Source organism: Euphorbia lathyris, chromosome 2, assembly GCF_963576675.1.
Source record: "Euphorbia lathyris chromosome 2, ddEupLath1.1, whole genome shotgun sequence".
NCBI lineage: Eukaryota > Viridiplantae > Streptophyta > Magnoliopsida > Malpighiales > Euphorbiaceae > Euphorbia > Euphorbia lathyris.
In genome coordinates, this window is record NC_088911.1 from 73,084,110 (window position 1) to 73,111,021 (window position 26,912).

Below are 26,912 nucleotides of genomic sequence, written 5' to 3' on the forward strand. Positions count from 1 at the left end.
TCTGTGGTTGGTAAAAATTTTATTTTTTTCAAATTTAGCCGATAATAACATCAAAATGAAAATTTTCAAGAATTAAAGCTGTTTAGTATCATATTTACTATGTAACCATATTTACTATTTTTCAAAATCACAATTTTTGTAGTTTTCTCTCTCTAAACATTAATCTTCTTTCTCATGTTTGGTTTTAAAAGTTAACAACACGATATATAATAAAATTGATTAAGAGAAATTGACTAGTACAAATTAGGATTCAAATAGGAGGCCCATTTACATATTTAACCCATTTACTCAACCAATTACATATCTAGACTGATTTTGTGTGACTTTCCCATAATACCCTCAATATTTATGTGTGTCTCGCCCCCTCCCGCCTGACTTCACAGATTCCATATTATGTGAAGCCTGTGAAGCTAATGTATGGGTTTATATGCGAAGCATGCGAAGCTAAAGTTTGGTTTACTTGATGAATTTAGTCGCATATGCGAAGCCTGCGAAGCTAAAGTTTGGTTTACTTGATGAATTCAGTTCGCATATGCGAAGTCTGGATATGTTTTGAAGCTAATTCGCGAAGTGCTATATAACAAAAAATGGCAAACAACAACGGATTCTAACATTAAAATCATAACATTATCAAAATTTACAACAAGATTACCACAATAACAACGTTAAAATCACAACAACATCAAAATTTACAACAAGATTGCTACAATAAACTCCTAACAAAGCACATTCACTCCTGAAATGGTTGGTTAGTAGAGATTGTGCCAATAATCCGGTACCAATTTTGAAGCGGATGAGTAATCTTGGTGTGCACCGTGAGACACATCCATCCCAAAAGGTATGGACTTCCATTTCTCATCCCAAAAGGTCTGGACTTCCATTTCTTTTTGGGATGAGAAATGGAAGTCCAGACCTTTTGGGATAAGAAATGGAAGTCCATACCTTTTGGGATGTATGTGTCTCATGGTGCACACCAAGATTACTCATCCGCTTCAAAATTGGTACCAGATTATTGGCACAATCTCTCCTAACTAACCATTTCAGGAGTGAATGTGTCAATCTTAAGGGAAGTTCATCCATATACAGGAAGGAAAGTTATCTTCCCTGCAGCCCAGTATGCCACCTTCCAGAAAGAGATGGTGCGTATTCAACCACCTTCAGAAAAAAGTAATCGTGTTAGGCAGCGAAAAAGACGATTTTGGCTTCGCGAAATGAGGATTAACGAAGCATGCGAATTTAAATGTGCAGGAAAAGAGGTGATTTTACTTCGCTAATCGATGTTTTCGCGAGGTATGCGAGGTCTGAAACGTGATGATCTACGTCGCATATCAATGCTTTCGCGAAGTCTGCGAGGTCTGAAACGTGACGATCTATTTGCAGACTTCGCGAACTAATCGATTCGCGAAGTAGATCCACACGTTTCAGACTCTTTCTCTTCGCAGATCTTCGCGAAATCATCGATTCACGAAGTAGATCGTCACGTTCCAGACTCTTTCTCTTCGCAAATCTTCATGAAACCATCGATTCATGAAATGTAATCATGAAAAAACGCAGAAAAAACAACATATACTTACATTTTTCGCGCCTTTCATCCTTAAAAGCGACAATAACAATATGATAAACTGGGAAAAACGAAGGAAATAACGTAGAATAACCATTTTTTTGATGGTAACAAGAAGAAAGAAACCAAGTAACGAACAAGAAGATGAAGAACCATGACTTCGTTTTCTAGGGTTAGAAAGTTGCAGAATCAAGAGATGAAGAGAGAAAAAAGAGAAATTCATTGTGATTTGGCAAAATGGTGCATATTTCGTGCAATTTAAAGGAAGAAATGAAGATCAAAAGTCTTGAAATCATTAATAGAGAAGCCAACTTTTTGCGTAACCAAGGAGATAGGAGTAGTGATCGTTCACGATGTGGTGGGAAGTGAGAAGGTTAGGGGTATTATGGGAAAGTCACACAAAATCAGTCTAGATATGTAGTAGGTTAAGTAAATGAGTTAAATATATAAATGAATCTCCTATTTGACCTAGTTTTGTAATTTTCCCGTACAAATTATTCTAGTTATATATTTTGAATTTAAAATGATTTATTAATATAAATGATCAAATTGTTGATTATATAATATAATTGAAAAATATGAACGTAATCAGTTACATTGTGCTTTAATGGGCTTGATTTTCAATTGGTTTGTCATTTTAAATACGACGTACATTTAAATAGTTTAGACTAAATTTCATTTTTAATCAAGGACGAAGCCCAATAGGATAAAAAAAAAAAAAAAAAAAAAAAAAAAAAAATTAGTGTTGAAGCACATAGTTGGTGATCCGCCCATTTGGAGGAAGATCTAGTTGTAGGATATTTTAAATTGTTACAATTAGGTTATAATAATGAGACGCTGTCAGCACACCAAATCACATAAGTACCTAAATATAAATAGGAAATAATACGTTTGATTTTCTTTGATCTAATAATAATTTGTTTTGAATTATCTACTCTATTAAATGAAGAAGACCAATTAAAAAGACCTTGAGTACACCGTTGTTAGTTCGAGATGATTCCAGTACTTGGTCCTGGTTTCACCTTCAATATGTGGTTCTACGGAGGAGAAACAATTGGCATAAAGAATATAAATGTTACATGATCACTGTTTTTTCTTCTTCCCAGCAAGAATAGGTTGAATCTGCAAATGGCGGTTGAAAGCTTCATTGAAGAGAAAACGAGTTTGGAAGGAAGAGATGATGGGGAGCCATGCCAAAACAGCTATTGGAGCGAAAAGAACAATACCCATTCCATAATCATATGCCTTAGCAAGTACTTGTGCAAAAACCCATAGCCCACTATTCTCTATCTTTGGTCTCGCAGCCTGTGCAATCTGTGAACAAACCAACTATTTATGAGGACATGGACTCACTTGACATATCATTTAAACTAAGTCTTCTTACTTCTTACCAAAACCAAGCCCCATCCAGTCGGCAGAAATGCTAAACAGCACACAATTACATCCTTCAAGGACAGTTGACATATAAACGAGAGAGTAACTATAATGGACACAACTGCTATGAAAAGAAATGACTTAAATAGTCTGTATACGAAGTGGTAATTCGCACTGAACTGCTGCCTTCCCATTTTCACTGCCTGCATACCCAACCCAACTCATCATACCACACAAATTCCACGTAAATAAAGCCAAAAGGATATAATTGATGTATGTACCTTGAACAATAGGAAAATTGCAAGAATCACAACCCAAGAAAGCACATACACTAGAAAATTTTTGCTGTTCTGAGAGATGTCAAGGTGGTACACCAGACCATACTGATACATGAAAAAACGAACAGAGAGGAGTATCTCAAAAATCCGAGCTCCTAAACCCGATCCACGGAGGTGGGCCTGTTCATCAATCCACCAAGACTGCCAACTTTTATCCTGTTGAATTCCAATACCACCTTGTTCTCGGATCCATTTATTCCAATCTTTCCAGTCATCCACTATTTTATCCCAACTAAATCCAGAAGGATTAAATAGAAATGGTGCAAATAACCATGTTATTGACATGAACCAAATCGAATAAGTAATGAACACATATGCCATGCTGCTCTGGTAGGACCGCCGAAACAAATCATAGACAATTAAGAGGAGCACAAGTTCAAATCCTTTTACAAAGTGGCTTCGAGAGTACAATCTGTAATTCTCAGTGAAGCTAGCATGAAAGACGACAACTTTTCGCCCTGTGGGTCTGTACTTTGCACCCCCGTATAGAATTGTTCTACCATAATAATGAATTTTTGTCCCAAGTGAGAAAGTGAAGAAAACAGCAGCTAGCTGCAACTGCATGAGTATAAAATCTTTGAAGGCTGTGAGAAATCCTTTCTCGAGTCCAATCTCCATCACCATTGGCAAGCCTGTTAGAAGCCCAAGCTGGATAAATGATTGAGAGGCAAGAGCTGTTTCCAATGATTTTATGTTATGCATCCTTGCCTCAAGGAATAGTGCTTTTTGAAGCCCACTTAGGACAAGGTATAGCTGCCCATATAGGAAGACATATACTCCAATGACTGAAATCTGCAAATTCTTGCAGCCGCTGTATTGTATTAGTCATTCAATGGAAAGTGTACGAGTGACAGGTATTACAATGCTTAACTAAAACAATTCAAAGTTTTCGGCTATAGATAGAAAAAAGGTTTTTTTATGAAAGAAATAATGAACTCATTTTACTATCTGAAGACCAGAGTGAAATGGCGGGAAAGTACCATATAATTGCTTCGAACAAAATGAGGACTAAGGCTTACTTCATCCCATTAAAAACATACACACATATACACACACACAAAGGAAAATGAGATAAACTGAAAGTGCAAGTAAAATTACCAGGTTACTGAAGTAAAACCCTATAGTTGTGAAGTAACAGGATAGCATCCTGAAAAAATCAAACCAATGTCCAAGTCTGTATATGTCACGGCTTAGAGTTTGTTCACTGTTTCCATTAGCTACCTTGGCTTCAAACTTTGAGATCTGATTTAGGCCTACATCACGCCCCTTACCAACTTGCAGGTATTCATGGTAAGTGATACAACCCCGACGTAGTGTAGAATTAAAACCTGTTTAAAAGAATAACAATATCATAATATCTGAGTAACTCAGTTCTCATAATGTAATTTCTGAAGTTATTCGATCTTACCAGCAAACACATCCTCACTCAAGTTCACTATTTTCGAGGCTTTGCTAATGCCACCTCTTGTGATATGAAATAACCTGTCAAATACATCAGGGTGCCCATAGTGGAATCTTACCCTGTGCAACAATGAAATCAAAGAAACTTGATTGTAAATAAAACAAGAGAATAGGGAAATATCAGTCTTGGTGCACATTACAAGACATGCCAAAATCTTGAGATTTGTCCTCGACTAATAAAGAATGAAAAAGAAGGGATTTTGAAAATTTAAAACTTGAGATTTGTCCGCAATTAAAACAAGATTATACAATCAGATGCTTTGCCTCTCTATTTTGACCACGGTATGTTGCTCCTAGGATTTCTCAAGGATAAAGTATTGAATTTCCCAAACAAAAGTAGCCCTCAAAGGACACATGGCATGCATATGCAATATAATAATTGCCTCAGATAAAAAGAATGAATTTCTAGAAACAGACACCTTTTACCTGAGAGGATCGGAAAGAAGCCTTTGACCAATGGTGACAAAGCTTGCCTCTTGATAGGACATGAACCATGCTAGAGAAGAAACACTGCAATATTGGAATATGATAAAGTTTCAAGTTAAATATCTGGTTGATGTATTAGCGAAGTATAGAGACATTCTCTGAAGTATATATTATTCGATAGGGCGGCCCGGTCGCACTACGCGTCCCCGCTGAGCGAGGGTCCGGGGAGGGGTCCCACCACAAGGGTGTACTGGGGGCAAGCCTTCCCTGCCAATTTATTTGGCAAGAGGCCGCTCCCAAGACTCGAACCCATGACCTCTTGATCACACGACAACAACGTTTACCGTTGCGCCAAGAATTTAGGATCAATTTTTACCCTAAGGTTATTCGCAAAGATCAATTTTATCCTTATCATCCTAAACAGTCCAATAATGCCCCAATGGTAGAAACTTAGCTCAGTTTTATCCCTTTTCAAGTGATTCTGTCAGTAACTTAACTTTTGTCCGTATTTTCTTAGAAATGATGGAATTGAGCTATAGTTTCTATCAACAACAAAGCCTTACTCCCAAAATGATTCGGGGTCGGCTAACATGAATCATCATATAAAACCGTGAAATCAAGTCGTGTCAGCGACATAAATTCTCTCCCTCCTATCCACTACCATATTTTCCTCCATCCCCAATAAACTCATGTCACTCTCGATCACTCTTTTCCAAGTTTGCTTAGGTCTTCCCCTACCCCTCACCATTACATCCCTTTGTCACTCTTCAGTCCTCCTAACCGGCGCATCAAGCGCTCTTCGTCTTACATGGCCAAACCACCTTAGTCGGTTTTCCCTCATTTTATTCTCAATAGATGTAACCCCTATTTTTGTCCTAATTATTTCATTACTCACCTGGTCCTTTCTCGTATGACCACACATCCATCTCAACATACGCATCTCCGCCATCGACATCTTATAAATGTGACAGTGTTTCACTGCCCAACACTCCGTACCATATAACAATGTAGGTCTAATTGCCGTGCGGTAGAATTTTCCCTTCAATCTATTAGTCATTGCCGGGGTCACAAAGGAAACCCATAGCACTCTTCCACTTCGACCAACCAGATAATAGACCCTAAATACCGGAAGCAATCCGAGCCCTGGACAACTCTCCCATCCAGGGTGATTGTCCCAGCCTCCCTACTCCTATCGCCGCTAGACTTACACTCCAAATATTCTGTCTTACTTCGGCTCAACTTAAAGCCTCTAGATTCCAAAGTTTGTCTCCATAGTTCCAACTTCCTCTCCACGCCTTCTTTCGTCTCATCAACCAACACAATATCATCTGCAAACAACATGCACCATGAAGTGAACCCGTTAGTTCATCCATAACGATGGCAAAAAGAAATGGGCTAAGTGCGGAACCTTGAGGCACTCCAATCGTAGTAGGGAACTCTCAGCCCTCCCAACACTGGTACGTACACTCGTGCACGCTCCCTCATACATGTCCTTTATGATGTCAATATATTTCCACGAAATGTCTTTCCTTATTAAAGCCCACCAAAGTACTTCCCTACCTATAGTTTCTATCATGGAGGTAAAATTGAACTAGAGCTTCTACCATAGGAGCAATATTGGATCATTTCATATGATGAGTAAAATTGATCTTCCCCTGATAACCTAAGGGAAATTTTGACTCTTATCACAATTTAATAGACCAATTATGGTGAAACTTCCATTCGGAGATTGATAGATGGGCTCAATGCCAGCTCCAGAAAGAGATATTTATTTCCATGTATAGCATACTCACTCATGTATATACATGTGTATCAATCCATAATACAAATTATACAGTTTTCCCATTCTCTCAAGTTTTGGATGCATTTTACTAGTGTACGTTGATGATATACTATATTGAATGATTGATGAGACTGAAATCACAAAGTTGAAAGCATTCTGAAACACTTGTTTTCAAGCAAAGGACCTAGGATCATTGAAATACTTCTTGGAAACTAAAGTTTCCTGCAGCCATAAGAAAAATTGTCTAACTCAAAGGAAATATTGTCTAGACTTATTGAATGACGATGGTTTTTATTGAGGCAAAGACTTGTGATATGCCAGCCTATGTTACAAAAAACTCGATGTTGAAAGCTGAAAATGGTGATTTCCTTGACAATCCTGAAAAGTATTGCCTAGACTTATTGAATGACGATGGTTTTGTATTGAGGCAAAGACTTGTGATATGCCTGCCTATGATATAAAATGCGCGAAGTTGAAAGCTGAAAATGGTGGTTTACTTGAGAATCCTGAAAAGTATGGAATAGTGAATTCCTTGAAATGAATAACACATTTTTAACTGAATTAGATGTTCACAACTAACTAATTTGACAAGTAAGGGCTTAATGAGACAAAAAATAAATGACAAGGGGCTTAATGCGTCTAAATAAAAGATCAAGGGCTTAATGAACCAAGAAATGAAAGATCAGGGGCCTCATGATGCTTTTTACCTATGTTTTTATGTGGTTTTGTCTTGTTTGTGTGGTTATAAGTGTGTTTTTTAGTTCATCATAACTTGTTCCTTGAATACTAATATTAGTGATATTAGTATCTGTAATGTATGTAATTGTATATAGATAATAGTTTAGGGACCTATTAGCATCTATACCATTTTGTATATAAATACCTAATGTTCCAATAATACATTATTGAGTTTTCCCAAACTACATGGTATCAGAGCCTGCCCTAGTGTGCAGCGTTTTTTCTTTTGTGTTTGCCCTAGTGTGCAAACTGATTTAGGGTTCCACCTTCTTCCGATTTACATATTTCCGGTCACCACCGAGTCTCACCTCCCAGCCCATCCGTCTACCCATCCCCAGATCGGCAGTTTCGCGGCGGTTCGGCATCATTCCGACCGGCGAGTGCACCGCACGCGCCACTTTAACTCCGGCGAGCCTCCTCCACGCGCCGGCGCGTGACGGCGCGTCCGGCCACCTCCGGCCACCGATCCAACTCCGACCGACACCGTTGGCTTCGTCTCCCTCTGATCGGCCTCCCTGTCCACTTTATTTTGTGTTCCGGCAACTTTTGTTTTCGCACCCGTGAAGGTTGGTCCCTGTTTGTGTTTCTTTTTTGCTGAAATTTGTTGGGTTGTGTTTCTTCTTTGCTAAAATGGTTCAGGACAAGGATAAGAAAGTTGAATCTAGTAAGAATGTGGTTAGTAGCATTATGACAGTTTCTCCTAAGATTACTGATCATAAATTGACGGGTTCCAACTATTTAGACTGGTCTAAAACAATTAAGATTTATTTGCGTAGCATCAAGAAGACTCGTCACTTAACTGATGATCCTAAGACAGATGATGAGGATTGGATGGCAGATGATGCCTGTTTATTTTTGGGTATTAAGAACTCTATTGATGCGTCTATTGTTGGTTTGGTTCGTCATTGTGAGTATGTCAGACAACTTATGGACTATCTGCAAAATATGTATGCTGGGAAGGATAATTTGTCTCGCTTATACGATACGTATAAATCTTTCTATACTACTGATCGCCAGGGTCAATCTGCTCAGGATTACTATATGCAGTTGAGGGAAATTTTTCAGCAGTTGAATGAATTGCTGCCTTTGAGTACTGATATAAGAGTGTTGCAAGCTCAACAGAAACAAATGTTTGTTCTTCGCTATCTGTGTGGACTTGGTTCTGATTTTGAGGGTGTTACCTCCCAGATTCTCTCTAGTGCCACCATTCCTGATGCTGAGGAAGCTCTTAGCCGTGTTTTGCGAAGTGGGCTGGTTCTGTCACCCACTCCTGCTGTTCCTGCTTCCTGTGCTCTAGTCAGCCACAAGCCTTCATCTGACCGCTCTTATAAGGGTCCGACTAAGGGTGGTACTCGGGATACCAGATATCCAACTGAAGGGAACAGAGTCTTCCGGGACACCAGATATCCAACTGAAGGGAACAGAGTCTTTGAGTGCTATTACTGTCATGAGCCGGGTCATACCACGCGTACTTGTCCCAAACTTAAGGCAAAGGGGCAGCACAGGCACCGGTCTGCTCACATTGTCACTAGTGATGCTACATCCTCTGGCCCGACCTACACCCGTACTGCAGATGAGTATGCTAAGTATCAAGAATCATTAGCTCCTCAGCATTCTACTTCACCTATCACTGCTATTGCTGATTCAGGTAATTCTAATAAGTGCCTCATTTCTTCGTCTTCAAAGTGGGTCATTGATTCTGGTGCAACAGACCATGTGACAGGTAATTCTGAATTGTTCACCTCTCATAATAAAAAATTTCCTTCACATGTTGCTTTAGCTGATGGTACACATTCCCCTGTCATTGGTTCTGGCACTATTAACCCAACTTCTTCTCTTTCCCTCTCCTCTGTTCTTAATGTGCCTGGATTTACATTCAATCTAATTTCTGTGAGTCAGCTTACTCGTTCACTTAATTGTTCTATCTCATTTTTCCCTGATCATTGCTTATTTCAGGATCTCATGACGAAGCAGATTATTGGTAGTGGACGGGAAGCTGGCGGTCTCTACGTCTTGGATACAAATGTTAGAAGACCGGTTGCTCTCTCTAGTGTATCCACACCTTTTGATGAACATTGTCGGTTGGGACATCCGTCTCTACCAGTGTTGAAGAAATTATGTCATCAGTTTCAGGATTTGTCTAGTTTAGATTGTGAGTCGTGTCAGTTTGCTAAACATCACCGTTTGTTTTCCCCTCCCCGAGTCAATAAAAGGTCCAGTTTTCCGTTTGAATTAGTTCATTCTGATGTTTGGGGTCCTTGTTCCGTTGTGTCGAAACCTGGTTTCAGATATTTTGTTACTTTTGTGGATGATTATTCTCGAACTACTTGGTTATATTTAATGAAAAGTCGTTCTGAATTATTTACTCATTTTACTACTTTTTGTGCTGAGATTAAAACACAATTTAATGTTTCTGTTCATATACTCCGAAGTGACAATGCAAAAGAATACTTTTCTGGACAATTTCAGTCTTTCATGATCCAGAATGGTATTCTCCATCAATCTTCCTGCGTTGATACACCATCCCAAAATGGTGTTGCTGAACGCAAGAATCGTCATCTTCTTGAAACTACTAGAGCTCTTCTGTTTCAAACACGTGTTCCTAAACATTTTTGGGCTGATGCTGTCTCTACAGCATGTTTTCTGATCAATCGTATGCCTTCTTCCGTGTTACAAGGTGAGACTCCGTATGGTACTCTCTTTCCTCATAAACCTGTGTTTCCTGTGTCACCTCGTATTTTTGGATGTACTTGCTTTGTTCGAGATGTTCGTCCACAAGTCACTAAACTTGACCCCAAAGCCCTTAAATGTGTCTTCCTTGGATACTCTCGTCTACAAAAAGGGTATCGTTGTTTTTCTCCTTCTCTTGATAAATATCTTGTATCTTCTGATGTCACGTTTATGGAACATCTTCCCTTCTTTCCCATGTCGTCTGATATCTCCACAGGTGATACTCATGTTGATGATGAGCTGGTCTATCACGTTCACCAGGTCTCGGATGGATGTCCCTCTAAGCCACCAATTACTCAGGTATATTCACGACGTGAGAGACCTCCTGCTTCTGATCCAGTACCAATTTCTGCTCCGCCTTCAGATCCTGCTCCCGAGTCAAGCCAAACCACTGATGAACTTCCCATTGCCCTTCGTAAAGGTACAAGATCTTGCACCCATCCTATTTCTGCTTTTGTTTCCTATGAGCGCTTATCTTCTCCTTCACAGTCTTTTGTTGCTTCCCTTGACTCTACTACTACTCCTAAATCTGTATCTGAGGCGTTGTCCCATCCGGGCTGGCGCCACGCCATGATTGATGAAATGAATGCTTTGGATGCTAATGGTACTTGGGACTTGGTACATTTACCTGTTGGTAAGAAACCTGTTGGATGTCGTTGGGTATTCGCTGTGAAAGTTAACTCTGATGGTTCTGTTGCTCGACTAAAGGCTCGCCTTGTTGCAAAAGGCTTTGCTCAGACTTATGGGGTTGATTATTCTGACACCTTCTCCCCAGTGGCTAAAATGGGCTCTATTCGTCTCTTTATCTCCCTAGCTGCTCACTCTAATTGGCCCTTGCATCAGTTAGATATCAAAAATGCTTTCCTACATGGGGACCTTCAAGAAGAAGTTTACATGGAGCAACCACCAGGGTTTGTTGCTCAGGGGGAGTATGGCAAAGTTTGTCGTCTCCGCAAATCTCTATATGGGTTGAAACAAAGTCCTCGAGCATGGTTTGGAAAGTTTAGTCAAGCAATTGAGATTTTTGGGATGAAGAAGTGTAAGTGTGATCACTCTGTTTTTTATAAACATTCTGCTTCAGGTATCATTCTCTTGGTCGTCTATGTAGACGATATTGTTATTACAGGCAGTGACATGTCAGGAATCTCGTCTTTGAAATCATTTCTCCATGGTCAATTTCATACCAAGGATCTAGGAGCTTTGAAGTACTTCTTAGGAATTGAGGTGTCAAGGAGTAAGAAAGGAATTTTCCTGTCTCAAAGAAAATATGTTCTTGATTTGTTGTTCGAAACTGGAAAATCTGGAGCTAAGCCATGCAGTGCACCTATGACACCGAATGCGCATCTCACATCAGAAGGAGAGCCCTTTGAAGACCCTGGAAGATATAGGCGTTTGGTTGGAAAGTTAAACTATCTTACAGTGACTAGACCGGATATTGCCTATTCTGTCAGTGTTGTTAGCCAGTTTATGTCATCTCCCACTGTTGATCACTGGACTGCACTGGAACAGATCTTATGCTACTTAAAGGGAACTCCTGGCCGAGGATTACTTTACAAGAATTATGGTCATACCCAGATTGAGTGTTTCTCTGATGCAGATTGGGCAGAAGACAAAGATGATAGGAGATCCACTACCGGTTATTGTGTCTTTGTTGGAGGTAATTTAATTTCTTGGAAGAGCAAGAAGCAACATGTTGTTTCTCGCTCCAGTGCAGAATCTGAATATCGAGCGATGTCTCAATCAGTGTGTGAGATTATGTGGATTCGTCATCTCCTCTCCGAACTTGGGTTCAACGTCACCACTCCGGCAAAATTATGGTGTGATAATCAAGCAGCTCTTCATATTGCTTCCAATCCTGTGTTCCATGAACGTACTAAGCACATTGAAATAGATTGTCACTTTGTTCGTGAAAAGCTAGAAGAAAACATCATTGCTACAGCCTATATTGGCACCAATGAACAGCTTGGAGACATTTTTACCAAAGCCTTAAATGGGGTTCGGGTAAATTACATCTGTAACAAGCTGGGCATGTCAAATATCTATGCTCCAGCTTGAGGGGGAGTGTAATGTATGTAATTGTATATAGATAATAGTTTAGGGACCTATTAGCATCTATACCATTTTGTATATAAATACCTAATGTTCCAATAATACATTATTGAGTTTTCCCAAACTAAAGTATCAAATATTGATAATGAGATTTTGTATCATTTTTTTTTTCATTTTCTGCGCCTTCTATTTATCAGGCACGCACCTGAGCCTTGCGCCTAGGCTCCAGGCCCCTAGCGCCTTAGTGCAACTTGCACCTTTAACAACTATGCTGAATCAGGATGCTAAGCATAGATGGAAAGGCTACATAAAGAAGGAAACTGAACGAAATAAAATCCTAAACCAGATAGGGTTGGTTGAACCTTCCAGTGAATATGTGCTCCCTCAAGCCAAGTATAGTTGGAGGTCTTCGTCCTTGCTGCTGAAAAAATTCTTGTAAGAGGTTTCTCATTTTGAAAGCTTCTTCCAAATAATTATCCTGTAAAAGTAAGACAATTTAAGGATAAGATCGTTCAGAGATATTTAATTTTTGGGTGTTAGAAGAACATACTTGGTTCATATCAATTGTCTGAAGAGCTTCACCACGTGTGAAAATTATGGCATGATTTTGATTTTCTGGCTTCCCTTCTCCAATATTTGGTGAGCCAGGGAGCTTTATGCGATAAATCTCCTATGAATGACACCAAAATACGTAACCAAGAGCAGTTAAAGTGCATGACAGACTAGTACAAACTGCATTTTACCATCAATTTCTATAACTAATTCCAATACATTGCTGTCTTGGAGAACTATGCTTTCAAATTGCAACACTATCTACAACTTGCATGTGTCAAGGAACCAATTGAACTAAGAGCTTAAACTGATAGTTAAGGTCCAATAATAATAATTATTATTATTATCTCTGACAGCACCGAATCAGATTTAAAGACATACAGAAATTTATCTTCTAGACAATGATATTGTCTGAAAAATGAAAGTTCATTCAAATAAAATGAATTCTAACTGCTGCATTGAATAGTGAGTCAATAAAATGAATTCTAACTGCTGCATTGAATAGTGAGTCAGATCAAAACTACTTTCAGCATGTGCTAAAAATCATGATTTATGCATGGGCTTAATGTATCATGCTCTGATACCTTTTCTATTTTCTTTTTTCATGGAGTTGATGAAAACCATTACTGATCTAGATAAGGTTTTCAGTTTCAATATAGAACTTCTAGCAATGGTGGAAAGGAAGAGTAGGTTCAACCTTCATGAGTAATCCTAATTACTTTGGCCAAAGTTTGTACTAGAATAGAACATATGTTCTTCCCTCTATATTCATTATATCCAAAAATTATCCTTCCTTGAAAATTGTTTCGATCTATTCTTTCATTTTAAACATGGATTATTGAAGTGGGAGCTTTTAATTCCCTCATCTTCTCAATGACTCTAAGAGAGCGTTTGAAACCGCATTTTGGGTAGAACCCAATTTAATTGAATTCTATTTATTTGAATGAAGCAAAAGAAATTATTAAAAAAATGAATTTTTTCATATTTTAAGTAGCTTGTGATATGAGAATCGGAAACCATGACAAAGATGACATGATATTGTGAGAATTCAATTCAGAGTGGTTTCTGGAGGGGATGCATTAGCTCAATTAGCAATTGAAGTCCTTTATTTTAAAAATGTTTTCCAAACATATGATATGGTTTGGTAAATGAATTGAATTCCAGTAAGGAAATTCAATTCTTTTCTTGCAAGGAATTTATTCCAAACAAGGGGTTAAGATTTAAGTACAATGTAATAACAGTTCAATTCAAGCAATTACTCATTCCATTATGTGCTTTCGTTTGCTAGTCTCAAAAGCAAAATTAATAAGAATGGGGACTTAATATGGAAAAGCATACTCCCCCAGTTAACTTGAAAAGGGAAATAATTTATATCAGAAATTAGAATTATCGCTGCAGAATAATATAAGTATATAACAGAACATAATAATTAATTACCTGATCGAGACCATTGACTGCTTTAACCAATATAGAAGAATAAACAGGTTTAGCATTCATAATCTCTTCTTTCTCCTCAACATAAGCAACTCGAACAGATGGATACCTTCAAAAAATAATTTTCTAAGCATATTAACTATTAATTAAAATGATAAATTGATCACTTGAACTTCATTACTATTGAGTATTACCTGTTCATTAATTCCAGAATGTCGTTTGCATGGGGATCTCCCGAGGACTTCTGTGATCCATATATTTGGCAAGAAATTATATAAGTGAATTTCAAGTCCGCTAGTGCATCCAATTGAGCAAATAATGTACGATTATTTCTTTCTGCAGTATCATAACCTTCTAGAATATCTGTACAGAAGAATCAGTCATGTGAAGTTAACATCATAATTCGAAATCTAAGTTATGTAGATAACCAATAGTATTGTGCAAAAACCTTCATCCTCAGCCATATCAAGAAATGATTGAATTCTCAAGGCTTCTCTATAGTACATCATTCCCCTAACTGTCACAACCAAGAAAACCAATCTTCAACACCATAATCATAAGAATACAATATCTTACTGATATAGATCAACACCAATGGTATAAATTGTAAAATACCATGTAAAATAGAAAGAAATACATGAGATACCATGTAATCTGAAAGACTACATGAATATTTAACTTGAGAGGAATACATATGTATATATATACAAAGGTTTCCCTACAATTAAGGAAATAGTGGCCCTACTAGCAGCCTTATAGCTGCCACAGCAGCCTAAGCATGCTATATAAATATTAGTATTTTTTTCTCTTACCAGTTCTGCTTAATGTTTGACCCCGGAAAGAGGCCCAATTTCTCAATTCTGCCTCCTTAGTCTCATCCTTTACTATATCTGAATCTTCACATTCCATGCGCTCCAAGAAGTTCTTCCACTCATCTAAAATAAACAGGGAACTGTTGTCACAACTGACAAGTTTGCATTGAAAAAGAGGAAACAAGCACCAACAGAAATACAGCCCCCTTACCTGGATATATTTTTTGCATATAAAATAAGATGGAAACTTCGTCTGTGCTAGACGTGAGCTCCTTCATTGAATAATTGATATCTTCCATGTAGTGTGGAGTCATCACACTGAAACAGAAAATGTATGAGATAAAACTATGATTTATTGACATACAACTATTTTCTCTTTTCACAAATAATTCTTAGTGTCCAAATTATGCAGTGTATAATGATACTTCTGTAATCAGCATGTTGCCGCAAATCTGATAGTTTTCTTTTCTCGTACAAAGAAAATATAATTAACATTCACAACTTGGGATGCATTGTTGCTTTTAGAATGCCAATCACAGTAACCTATCATAACCCTAATAGTGAAAATGTAGTGCATGATATTTACCTCTACTTAACAACTATGAAGCACAGATACGGGTACGGCAAACGATATTTTTAAAAAATATGAGATACGGGTTCGGCGGGGATACGGAAAATTTTATATATATATATATATATCATTTGTAATGAATTTTTTTAAAGATACATAAATATATAAACCACAAATCACATTTATAAAGTCATTATAAAACTATAAATAACACTCATTAGTCATTATAAAACCACAAATAACATCTATAATATTAACTAATAAGTCATATAATCCTTATACTTTTAAAGTTTTTTAAGTTGTTAATGGGTGGTGGGTTGATATTACGTTATATAATCCTTATATTTTAAAGTTTTTTTTTTTAAAAGACCCCTATAATTTAACTAATTAATTATGAAAAGTATCCCCGCGTATACCCAGCGTATCCCCGGATTAAAAAATAAAATTAAAAAAAAGGGATACTTCCTAGCCATATCCCGCTGTATCCCCGCGTATCCCCTAATTAAAAAAGAAAAAGAAAAAAAGGGATACTGCCTAGCTGTATCCCGTACATATCCCTCTGTATCCCCGTCCTCTCGGATACGCATAGTTGCATTATCCAAGGCAACTATTAAACTAGTTTTAACTAACAGGGAGTTATGAATGTCCTCATATCTCATTCCTAAACACTGTATCTGATTTTTTTATTTTCTTTTTTTAATCTTTCTCATGGTAATTATATATTTTTAAATTTTTTATTCAACAAAATTTGTTTAGTAGTAGTCTTTTGTTACAAAACATTTTATCCTTCTACTATTTAGCCAAACTAAAAGCGAAACTTGTTGATATAAGCAACTTAAATTTTATGTTGACTGCGAGTCGATTCGTACGATTCGATTCGATTCATGAAGAATACAAGTCGTATCTATGGTACGACTCGGAAGCTTCATGAATCGTCCAAGTCACCACCGATTCGGCCGATTCACCGAGTCATCTTCGGTCAATTCAGGCCACCATTTAAAAAAAAAAAATCAATTTTTAACAACTAAAAAACGTACAGCAGAAGAAGATGACTATTCACTTTACAAAAACAAAAAAGAAAAAAATACAGAAGTTATGAAACACAAATAGTTTCAATTAGATGACTCTTCACTTTACAAATTCCAAAACTTTCCCTCTTCTTTTCTATTTATTTGTTATTATCTTCTTCTACTCTCTATTCTTTCTATTTTCTATGTTGTCTTGTCTGTCTCCACTTTCTTTTATAACTTATAATTTCTATTTAGATATTAAAATTGCATTTTTGGACTAATATTTAAAGTTATATATGGTTAATATTTTATTTTTTTTAGCATTTTGAATTTGATCCGAATCTTATAATTCGATTCACGAGTCCCAATTCGCAAAATGAGATTTCGAGTCACGAGTCGAATCTCGATTTAACAACTATACCAACAAATACTTTGAAATCATTTTAAACACGAAAGCATAATTGTCAATACACAACATAATGTACTGGCGAATAGCTAGCTTTAAGAAAGTTCACTGAACAGGCTGAGAATGGACAAATCATAGGAACAAAAAAATTTCAAATACATGTAAGCAAAATTACAAATTGTATGTTTCTATTTGTCTGCATTGTACGCCAGATGCATGATTCCTACATGATTTATCAAGTGCAAAGAGAATTGTATTTCATTAACATACGGTCATGCAATTCTTTGAAAAAAATTCCAGTTTTAGTGGCACACCATTGATGACTTGGTTACTTGAAATGAATATCTTTTGTGGGATATCTAACTAGGAAGGTATTACCATATTCTATTTGCAGTAGGGTAGGGTTCATTATTTGATTTCTCAAAGGCATGATGTTTACATCACCAGCACTCCTGCATTTGATATATATGCCCCATCCTTACACAAACCAGTACCTAAGTCCAGAAAAGGAGATGGTCTGAAACTAGTGCAGATTGCTAGTTTGCTGAATACTGACATGAATCCCAAATATAAATATTGTGAAAATAACAAAAAGAGGGACAACTGTATAATGAAATTAGCTTGAGTTTGAAGCAACAAAAAAAAGGAACTACTTTTCAATAGCATGGATTGGGAGAAGAAGATTCATGTAGACTGACACTGCAAGTTTTCAAGTATTCTGTCAAGTGAATTGATTCAAGCACCATAAAAAACCTTTCCAGATTCTCTCAATCCATGAGTTCAATCAAATGAATCATTACAGTAACAATAATTGAGCGAAATTATGCTAAAACCAAGATGGAGTTGCACAAGATCAAAAAGCAAAAAGAGATGGTCATTGCTAGTGCAATGTACATGAACATTGACATGACAGCTTGATTGCTAAAACCAAAGGAGTTACTTAAAATCCAAATGCAAAAAAAGTTATGCCAATAAAAAATGAGGAACAGAAGAAGAGTCAAACCTGAAAGGCAGCATATTCCGTACTTTTGGAGCAATGGGCATATCAGTGAAAAGTGAAGTAGCAAAGAATGAAATACGCCTCCTGGCTTCTAAATTAACAGGTATGTCCATGGCTTTATCTTTCACGGTAAGCAACAAATGAAGACGCTTAATCTGCCATCCACAGTTTCACTAAATTTGAGTTACATATGAAATTACAGTGACATTCAAAAATACTACACCAGTTGAAATATCAGTGAAAAGTGAAGTAGGAAAGAATGAGATACATCTCCTAGCTTCTAAATTACCATTATCAGGTATGTCCATGGCATTATCTCTACCAGTAAGCCACAAATGATGATGTTTAAAACACCGTCCACGGTTTCCAACAGTTAAATGATTCTATTGAAAACATACATGAACAAAATACTACACAAATGTGGACGCTAATACCTACAAGGTATGCATGATAGGAATAAAATACTCTTTTACCTGTACCAATTTTGATCTGCAAAAACAATATCACAAGCTTAATAATGCTCACATCATAAGTGCAGGAGTATGAAATTAATCGCTTTTACAATTAATGTTTTATCTTATTGGTTATTTATAAGATGAGAGACAAATCACCATCCCAGGAGCAGGCAATCTTATGTGCAAAACAGTGAACAGATATCTCCAGAATGTTTGCTTTTTTATTTCATTCTCCTTCAGTTAATAAGGCAACACACACCTATTGTTCAATTCATGGCAGTAGAACAATTTCAAGGTTCGATATTGATTTCCTGCTGGCTAGAATGAGGAGACTTTTCAAAATCTAAAGCCTACTAATGGTTTTGATTTAGAACACTGTCAAAACATTGAGTCTTACTTCCCAAAAAGAAAAGCACTCCTCTTCATATAGAAGCAACTCCGTCCTTAATAACCTAGGAATCGGATCTCATCTTCACCTTTATTTTTTTTCTCACTCATGAATCCATCTTTTGGAGCTCATCTCTAAGAATCTAGCAATCCATTTCATATGCATGAGCGAGAATCTTGAAGATCACAAATGTAATTTAACATAAATTTCTAAGAAATATATTTTATAGCCTGACGTTGGCTATTCATCACCTTAAATGAAACACTAAATGAGCAAATAAGCATGAGTTAGTTGTTAACATAAACAAACAAAACCAGCTTAGCCAATCTATACTTATGTAGAAATCATGTAATGAACGACCAATAAATTTAAGTTCTAACTCATTCATTTACTGCAAAAGAATGCAAACAAGATTTTACAGGACATGTTTAATAAGTAACCCTCTGGTCAATATGGATATCAGGATTTATTATTCAAGGAAATATGCCATCATAATTTCAGAAAGGAAGATATGTTCATGGAAAACTGGGGAAAAAATAACCTTTTCATTGAGAGGGCCAGTATATGGTAATGGAAAATGGATACAATTATCAGTGGCTGATTCGAATAACTGTGGAGCAATTTTTCTGGAAAAGTAAGCAAAATTATCTTCCACCTGTTCGGGAGAACTGAGCAAATCCAATATCCTGTGCACAATGAAAAGACAACGAAGAGAAATGAACCATTTTCACTTGATCTGAACTTCGTTAATTTCATAATAAGAACAGGCTCAGAGAACACCAAACCTTGAACCATTCGTCATCATATCATTTGTTACAAGCTCAAAGATATCTTGGAGAACTCTGACAACATTACCATGATGGTTTTCATTTCCCTCCACCTTAGAGTTGCCATAAAATAAATTGTTAGGATCTGAAGGAAATATAGTACAGTGAATCTCAGTAATATAGTGTTAGCCTATGTTTGGGAGTTGGGAGGTTAATGGAGGTGAGAGTTAGAGGAGGTAATGAAAGGGAAAGAGAAGTGATGGAAATGAAGGTTAAAAAGTTAACATTGTTTGGGAGTTTATACAATGTAAATGAGAGTTCAAAGGCAAGCTCCCATTGAAGGGTTTCCATTACTCCCACTAACCTCCAATTTGGAGGTTAAAGTTTAGAGGTAATGGGAGTAAAAGGCTAGCTCCCATTAACTTCATTTACCCTCCAAAAAAAAAAAAAAAAAAAAACTCTCAACAAGGTTAATCTAATAGTTTACATTCCATTACTCCCATTAACCTCCTCTAACTTCCTTTAATAAGAACTTAGGAAATAATGGTTACCAGTAATTCAACTAATTCCGTGCATTTTGCTTGTAAGGCTGGGACCTCACTCATTTTGAAGTCCTTAAGAAGACTTGAATTTCCAATACTATCTTCAATTGCACTGAATAAGCTGGATACAACCCTAAAAAGAATCCACATAATATTATAGTATAGGAACGAGATTAAAATAGAATGAGATCCATGTTACTACATTGCATTTGCCTAACATTAAAAAGAATGCAGCCTGAAGTTTGATAAAATCCATTTGAATCTACACCCAACATTCTCAGATTGAACTAGATTTGATAAACAAGAAAATTGTCTTCGTTACCTTTTCTCTAGATCACCAACAACGAGAACATCAAGGACATACGTGAGTGACTCATAACACTCCTTCACAGCACTGTACATGTATTTGTCTTTCTTAATCTTTTTCATAAGAAGCTCATCCCTCCCTATGAAATCTCTTGCAATGGTTATTGCTGTTGAAAACTGCAATTAGGGAGTTAGTTTACGGGTGAAGAAAGAAAAAGAATTTGCCAATTCTTAAAATCAGATAAAAAAACCTTATTTGCCAGGAAAAAAATTGGCCATCTAACTTCGCCATCAAATAAATCTGGAGACATGGGTATTGTCATCAAATCCAACTCCCTGTAGAAGAAAATATATCTAATGATATGTTTCTGGTACATGAACATGGACTACCACCCAGCAATAGATAAATAATACCCGTTGCTTATCAAGTCCTCTTGCCGGAAAGTACTGATTATTTGGTTCCAGACAAGTACAAACTTGGGAACGCCATTTGTCGCTGTTTTAGACACCTTGAAAGTAGAAACAAATCAATCCTATATTTCTCCTCATTTATAACAATAATGAAAAATTAAAAACCTCATACCTTGCAAAATCTCTTGCTAAAAAAATTTCTTCCAGTTTTTGGATCACTTTTTGCTGAGGGTGGGATTAGACAAGCATTGAATGCAATAGGCAAAGTATGAAACCTACTTCTGAGCATTCCCAGTGTCCGAATCTACAAACAAAAGGAGTGAGTATGTTCCCATATTTTCTTCAATATACAAATAGCAGTTTACCTCTCCAAGATGATGCATTATGCCGTAAACTCCACCAAATATTGTACAGAACACAGAATACCATATCTGCGTGTCCATGAAATACACCTAACACAAATCCAAAAAAGGGACAAATAAAAGTCAGCTACCATAAAATAATGCTAATAAAATGTAATTGATATGAGAACTTATCAGTATGTATACAGATTAATATTACCGTTTGGCTCAACCTTTAGCTGTTAAGAAAATATTTGTAAATGCTTCTTACTTTCACTGTGAATAAGAGGAGCAGAGAATGCGCCAAATAAGACTATGGGATAAAATATAATAGACTATAGTGATTTTCATTATTTTCATTACGGGGCTTTTTCTTTTGTACGAAATCTTTATACCTTCTCTTCCTTATTTGACCCTAGATCTAAAATTGCTATTAGAAGCCTACCATAAGAATATCAACAGGCTGCTTGTTGAACCTGTCATACATCATTTTGGTATCAAAGCATGATACCGGACTATTTCACCTTGATGGAGAGTTTTATTGTGATGATATTCAAATCTTAGAAGCTGGAATTGATGCTTAAGAGTTTCTATTAAAGAACTCACTTCCTTGCTATCTGAATTTATGCTCTCCATCATCTTATGTGAATTAAAGGCAATAACTTGAAGCAAGAGGAATGCGGCGAGCTTTTCAAATGGATCATTGGGAATATTCTACTGTTTTAGGCACAAATTGTTCAAATTAGATGGGGGATAAGGATCAATTTTGCCTCTAAGGTTATTGGAGAAGATCCATTTTATGCTTATCGTACAAAATGTCCCATGTTGTCCTATCCTTGATCAATTTTATTTTTTTAAAAATGAGTAAAATTGAGCTAAGGTTCTTACCATGAGGTAAAACTGAATTAGAATTTCTACCATGAGGGAAACATTGATCCGTTTTGTACCACATGAGTAAAATTAATCATTCTAATTACCTTACACGTTGGCCCTTTTCCCCAATAAGATAGACTACAATGCCTACTCAAATATCCACCCACTGGACACAGGATTTCTTGGCAAATGCATATTGACGCAACTATGAAGCTAATGGCAACTGGGTTTGAAGGAGGCTCTCATACCATGTCATGGAACCAATTGAACTAAAAGCTTAAGCTGTTAGTTAAAGGGCCAATTCATATTAATATCTGACTATGAAGTTTCAGGTCAAGTTTTCCCCAAGGGATCATGAAGCAGTCGACCAAAAAAGATGAAGTCTATTTAGTAATTTAAGAACCAAAAGACAAAAATAATAACTGCCTTATTATTCGGTTTCAGTTTTCACCAAGGGAGCATGAACATTAAGTTTTTATTATGTGACCAACCGTTGGATGTTAATTATTTCTTTTAGAAACTAAAAGGAAGTAAAAAGAAAATATATATTATATGCCAATGCCTAAATTAACACTGACAGCATCTATAAATCATGAATAGCATGAACGTATTTCAAAATAGATAAGCACGGAAATCCTTTTTAATTTTCTAAAGAGAGTAACAATAACCTCCATTTTCTAATCAAGAAACTTTTTTATGGCAAACGTCAGAGATGATAATAAAATATATTTTTTTTCTACCAGCCTTAAGGTTTTAAGTCAATTGGTTTCTTAACAGAGAACAACCCTTGATTTCCACAACTAAACAAGGTCCAAGGCTCTTTAATTGTGGAAAATAACAGCTAATTCCCACAAAAAAAAATCTTCGAAAACTGAAAATCTTTGTCTAGTTGAACAAATTTTGTAGAAAAGAAATTGAAAATCAATTTATTTTTTCTGACTTTCCACTAATAAATGTGTCAAGATTATAATAGAAGATGTTTTTGGGCCTTAACTACCAGCTTAAGCTTTTAGTTCAAATTAAATCCAGGGGCATCCGCGTACGGGGATATGTCAGAGATTATAAAACTATGTTTATGTGTTTCCCGTGTTTTCAATTTCATAAATAAGGTGGAATACTCAACCACGTCTTGTTGCTGACTTCTAAACCCAGCAACAACAGTTTTATCCTTTTTAATCATTAATTTCTCCCTTAAAACAAATCATTAATTTTTGTGAGTTCTTCTTCTTATTATTATTACTATTGATAATAATAATAATTATTATTTACTCTTATTATTATGGGATAAAGGTCAAAAATACCCCTAACATTAGCATAAAAGTTTAAATTTATCCCTAATGTACAAAATGGGTCAATTGAGAGCCCAACCTCACTAAGCAAGATCAATTAACTCTTTGCTAATGGGTTCCTACCAAAAGTAAATTGTAGGCTCGTAGCAACTAGAATTTGTAATAGTTGTGCGAGACTTTAAAGATTAGGAGTAAATGTGGCTTCAGAATTGTCGATTACTCGTTAATAAAGGGTATAATTAGCCCTATTTGGTAATGTTGGACCTTCAATTAGCCCATTTTGTATGTTAGGAGTAAAAATCATTTCATCTGCCAACTTTAGAAATATTTTGACCCTTATCCCTTATCATTATCATTATTATTATTAAAAGACGGTTTCAAACTGTATTACGACCAAATAAAACCTAATATATACAATATAAATTCATTTTTAAATATAAAGAGTAAGAATTGAACATAATTTTTATTTCTATTTCCACGTGAAATTACAAGCTAAGGAGAAACTGTATGTTATATTAAAGCACAGTATGATAGATAACTTTGGGTAGCTTATGAATATGCCTTTAATTTGAAACATTTTTCAACAGAAAAATGTTAGCAGAATTAGCATATCTAACGTAATATGGTTTCTCTGGAAAACCCCAACAAGCATTTGATAGACAATTAATAGAAGAAAAAAGTTTAGCAACTATGAAACAAATGAACATTTTTTATTTTCCATTTTTAATCTGAAAATGGAAAACTATGGAAAAGGGAAAGAAAATTGTAAAACTAAAATAAAATGGGAAAATGTTCCAAAACTACAAGGGCTGATAGAACTTACAACTATAATCGGAGCCCATATAGCCACGATTGCCCCAGAATTACTCTTGACTGAAATATAAAAACAATAAAATAATAGATAACTTAATGTTGGATAACAACAGAATTTCTTTTTAAAAGGAACCATATATTACCTTTTGGAAAAAGCTCACGCCAGTCATAATCTTCCACACCAATGGTTAGGATCAGTCTTGTCGGTCCAATAAGCGGCTTGATCTACATTTTTTAATATACAGCCAAAAAACGAAAAAAGGTAAGTTAGCTTCTGGTGCCTGATTTACCTAATTAATTATGCTCTTTTAAGGGGCAACAACATTGTTATATATTTTAACTGACTAATTACTCCATTAAGGGTAACGAGCTAAATGTTTTTAGAATCCCTTTTCTAGGTTCTTCCATGCTGATCACCTGGAAAACTAAGTCCAGATCTAGTAGAAAATGTTTGGCTTGAACAAATCCTAATCTAAAGCTAGGAAAATAAACGATGTTGCTACATCTCCAAAGTGTTCTGAAATATAGAGTATAAATATTGCTTGAATACTTGTGAAGAACTGCTGGGAAAAGACCAATATACCACTACACGAATGAGCATGTGCTTTGTCGTTATCATAGGAAAAGGCAGAAGAAGAAAGAAAAGTTGAAAGTAGTGGATAAGAAGTTCAAAACCAAGACCAAAATATCACATACTGAAGAATGAACAGAAGATACCATTTTATATGGTTGATTATATATATATATATTTTTGCGATATTTGACAAATGAAGTTTCCTTGCACAGAAAAACCTTCAGTGAAATAAATTCTTAGAGCATTTAGGAAGAGTTCTGAACAAAAGAAATGACTATTACTTTCTAGAGAGTATGAGAGATTCAGAGGTATAAAATCAAATTTCGTTCTAATTCCAACAGAAGTGAGCTTAGTTCAACTTGATTCATCTCTTTCCAAGGCAGAGAACAAGGAACTTGAAAAAATAATGTTTGAAGAAGCAACTTTTAAAATCGATATACATGGGTAGAGCAAGTTTTTCTTTTGAATATATATATATATATCAAAGAGATTTTGCGGTTTCAACTTTCAAGCTTTGCTATATATTTGTTGGCTCAGTATCTCCTTACCTTTTTTTTTATTTCCAATGTAACTCTTATTCTAAGGCCTTAATTCTGATAGTTTCTAGGGAGTCCAAATCTTTAGAAGAAGAGGAATAGTTTTTGCAGGTCAATTTTTTTAAAGCTTATGATCATTTTATAAATAATCATGCAACTAAAGCTTTATTATCAAATATTCAGTTAATACATATTCCAATAGTCATGCTTCTTTGAATTGTCAGATCCAATCACTTAAATGTAAACAAGAACTTTGTATGTTATGCCACATGACATCCAAGTGTTATGTTCAGAAATTCGTTACTTTTCCTTCTAACCAGATCTAAACCAGCAACAAACTAAAATTTCAATCACCAAAAAGTTATCATTGGCATTAGCTGTATATTTGATTTTCTATCTGAAGCGGGAGCATCCAAGCCAAATTCCTATTCACTATTTTAATTGCTGCAGAATAGTTTTTCAATTTTCATTCTTTATAGGATTTCTATTTAATAAAAGATTTTAACCAACAAAATAGCCATAGAAATAATTTTTTGTTCAGAGCTTGGATTTAACTAGTATAACTAGGACAGCAAAAATCAGGTTATACATTGTTTTATTTCTCAATTTAAAATTTTATTCTAAGGGCTTTTTCTTTAATAATTGTATATTGTTCCAACCACACTCGCCCTGTTCTAGCCTAATAGATAAGATCTAATTGATCTAAACTCTTCTAGTGCATCATTATCCCTTGACAACATTCTAATTGAAAATTGATCCAACAGAAACTTAGAACTAAGCATGGAAGCTCTCTGGCATCAAATTCCTTAATTGTTTCAGTCTTTATGGCTCCAAAAGAAATAGCTTTCTACAATTTAATATTCTTTATAGCTTATTTTTTTTTTTGTTTTTAATGGAGAAGTAAATCAAACTCACTGAACTTATAAGAATCTCAATAACAAGCCCAGAAACACTCACCTCAAAGATGTAACTGAACAAAAATTTGCTTGATAGTACTAGTACCCAGAACAATGTATATCTGCATGGTAAGACAAACTTTCAGAAACGGAAGAATTCATACAAAAAAAAATATACCAATGGCAACAAATGCCTCAGGAAAGGGAGTATAATATACTTGAATACTGAAATTTGGGTTTCTTGCATCCCACGCCCAACATACAGTCTTGGCTGCTCAATAAAAGAAAAAGGATTTTGGTTAACATCCGGTAAACCAGTATGTAAGATAAACAGAAAACTTGGACGTACCCTATGACCACAAAAGAAAACAGAAACATAAAAACAAAAAAAAAAAAAAAGTATCAACACTCAAGATCCTTACTTTGGGAAAACAAAAGAAAGATAACATCTTCCAAGCAAATTTAGATCCAATTTT

At 35.8% G+C, this 26,912-nt stretch overlaps 1 protein-coding gene across 2 annotated transcripts in view; it reads right to left on the reverse strand.

Moving 5' to 3' along the window:
• Positions 1 to 2,404: 2,404 nt before the first annotated feature.
• The window catches only part of LOC136218592 (putative callose synthase 8), a 37,002-nt gene continuing 12,494 nt past the window's right edge, over positions 2,405 to 26,912 (reverse strand). Inside the window, exons 16-41 of one of the 2 annotated variants that reach the window (XM_066005566.1) lie at positions 26,655 to 26,707; positions 26,498 to 26,558; positions 24,574 to 24,655; positions 24,441 to 24,490; positions 21,480 to 21,566; positions 21,287 to 21,418; positions 21,118 to 21,212; positions 20,955 to 21,039; positions 20,720 to 20,880; positions 20,407 to 20,530; positions 19,874 to 19,968; positions 19,630 to 19,774; positions 18,249 to 18,400; positions 15,470 to 15,576; positions 15,259 to 15,381; positions 14,895 to 14,963; positions 14,641 to 14,809; positions 14,450 to 14,555; positions 13,011 to 13,130; positions 12,823 to 12,938; positions 5,161 to 5,244; positions 4,682 to 4,794; positions 4,372 to 4,601; positions 3,217 to 4,065; positions 2,953 to 3,138; positions 2,405 to 2,875 (exon numbers count right to left, since the gene is read on the reverse strand). In XM_066005566.1, coding sequence (XP_065861638.1) covers positions 2,645 to 2,875; positions 2,953 to 3,138; positions 3,217 to 4,065; positions 4,372 to 4,601; positions 4,682 to 4,794; positions 5,161 to 5,244; positions 12,823 to 12,938; positions 13,011 to 13,130; positions 14,450 to 14,555; positions 14,641 to 14,809; positions 14,895 to 14,963; positions 15,259 to 15,381; positions 15,470 to 15,576; positions 18,249 to 18,400; positions 19,630 to 19,774; positions 19,874 to 19,968; positions 20,407 to 20,530; positions 20,720 to 20,880; positions 20,955 to 21,039; positions 21,118 to 21,212; positions 21,287 to 21,418; positions 21,480 to 21,566; positions 24,441 to 24,490; positions 24,574 to 24,655; positions 26,498 to 26,558; positions 26,655 to 26,707 — 3,825 coding nt within the window. In that variant the 3' untranslated portion in view covers positions 2,405 to 2,644. Of the gene's footprint in view, positions 2,876 to 2,952; positions 3,139 to 3,216; positions 4,085 to 4,371; positions 4,602 to 4,681; positions 4,795 to 5,160; positions 5,245 to 12,822; positions 12,939 to 13,010; positions 13,131 to 14,449; positions 14,556 to 14,640; positions 14,810 to 14,894; positions 14,964 to 15,258; positions 15,382 to 15,469; positions 15,577 to 18,248; positions 18,401 to 19,629; positions 19,775 to 19,873; positions 19,969 to 20,406; positions 20,531 to 20,719; positions 20,881 to 20,954; positions 21,040 to 21,117; positions 21,213 to 21,286; positions 21,419 to 21,479; positions 21,567 to 24,440; positions 24,491 to 24,573; positions 24,656 to 26,497; positions 26,559 to 26,654; positions 26,708 to 26,912 lie in introns of those variants that run through there. The other variant, XM_066005567.1, reaches the window with a different exon arrangement.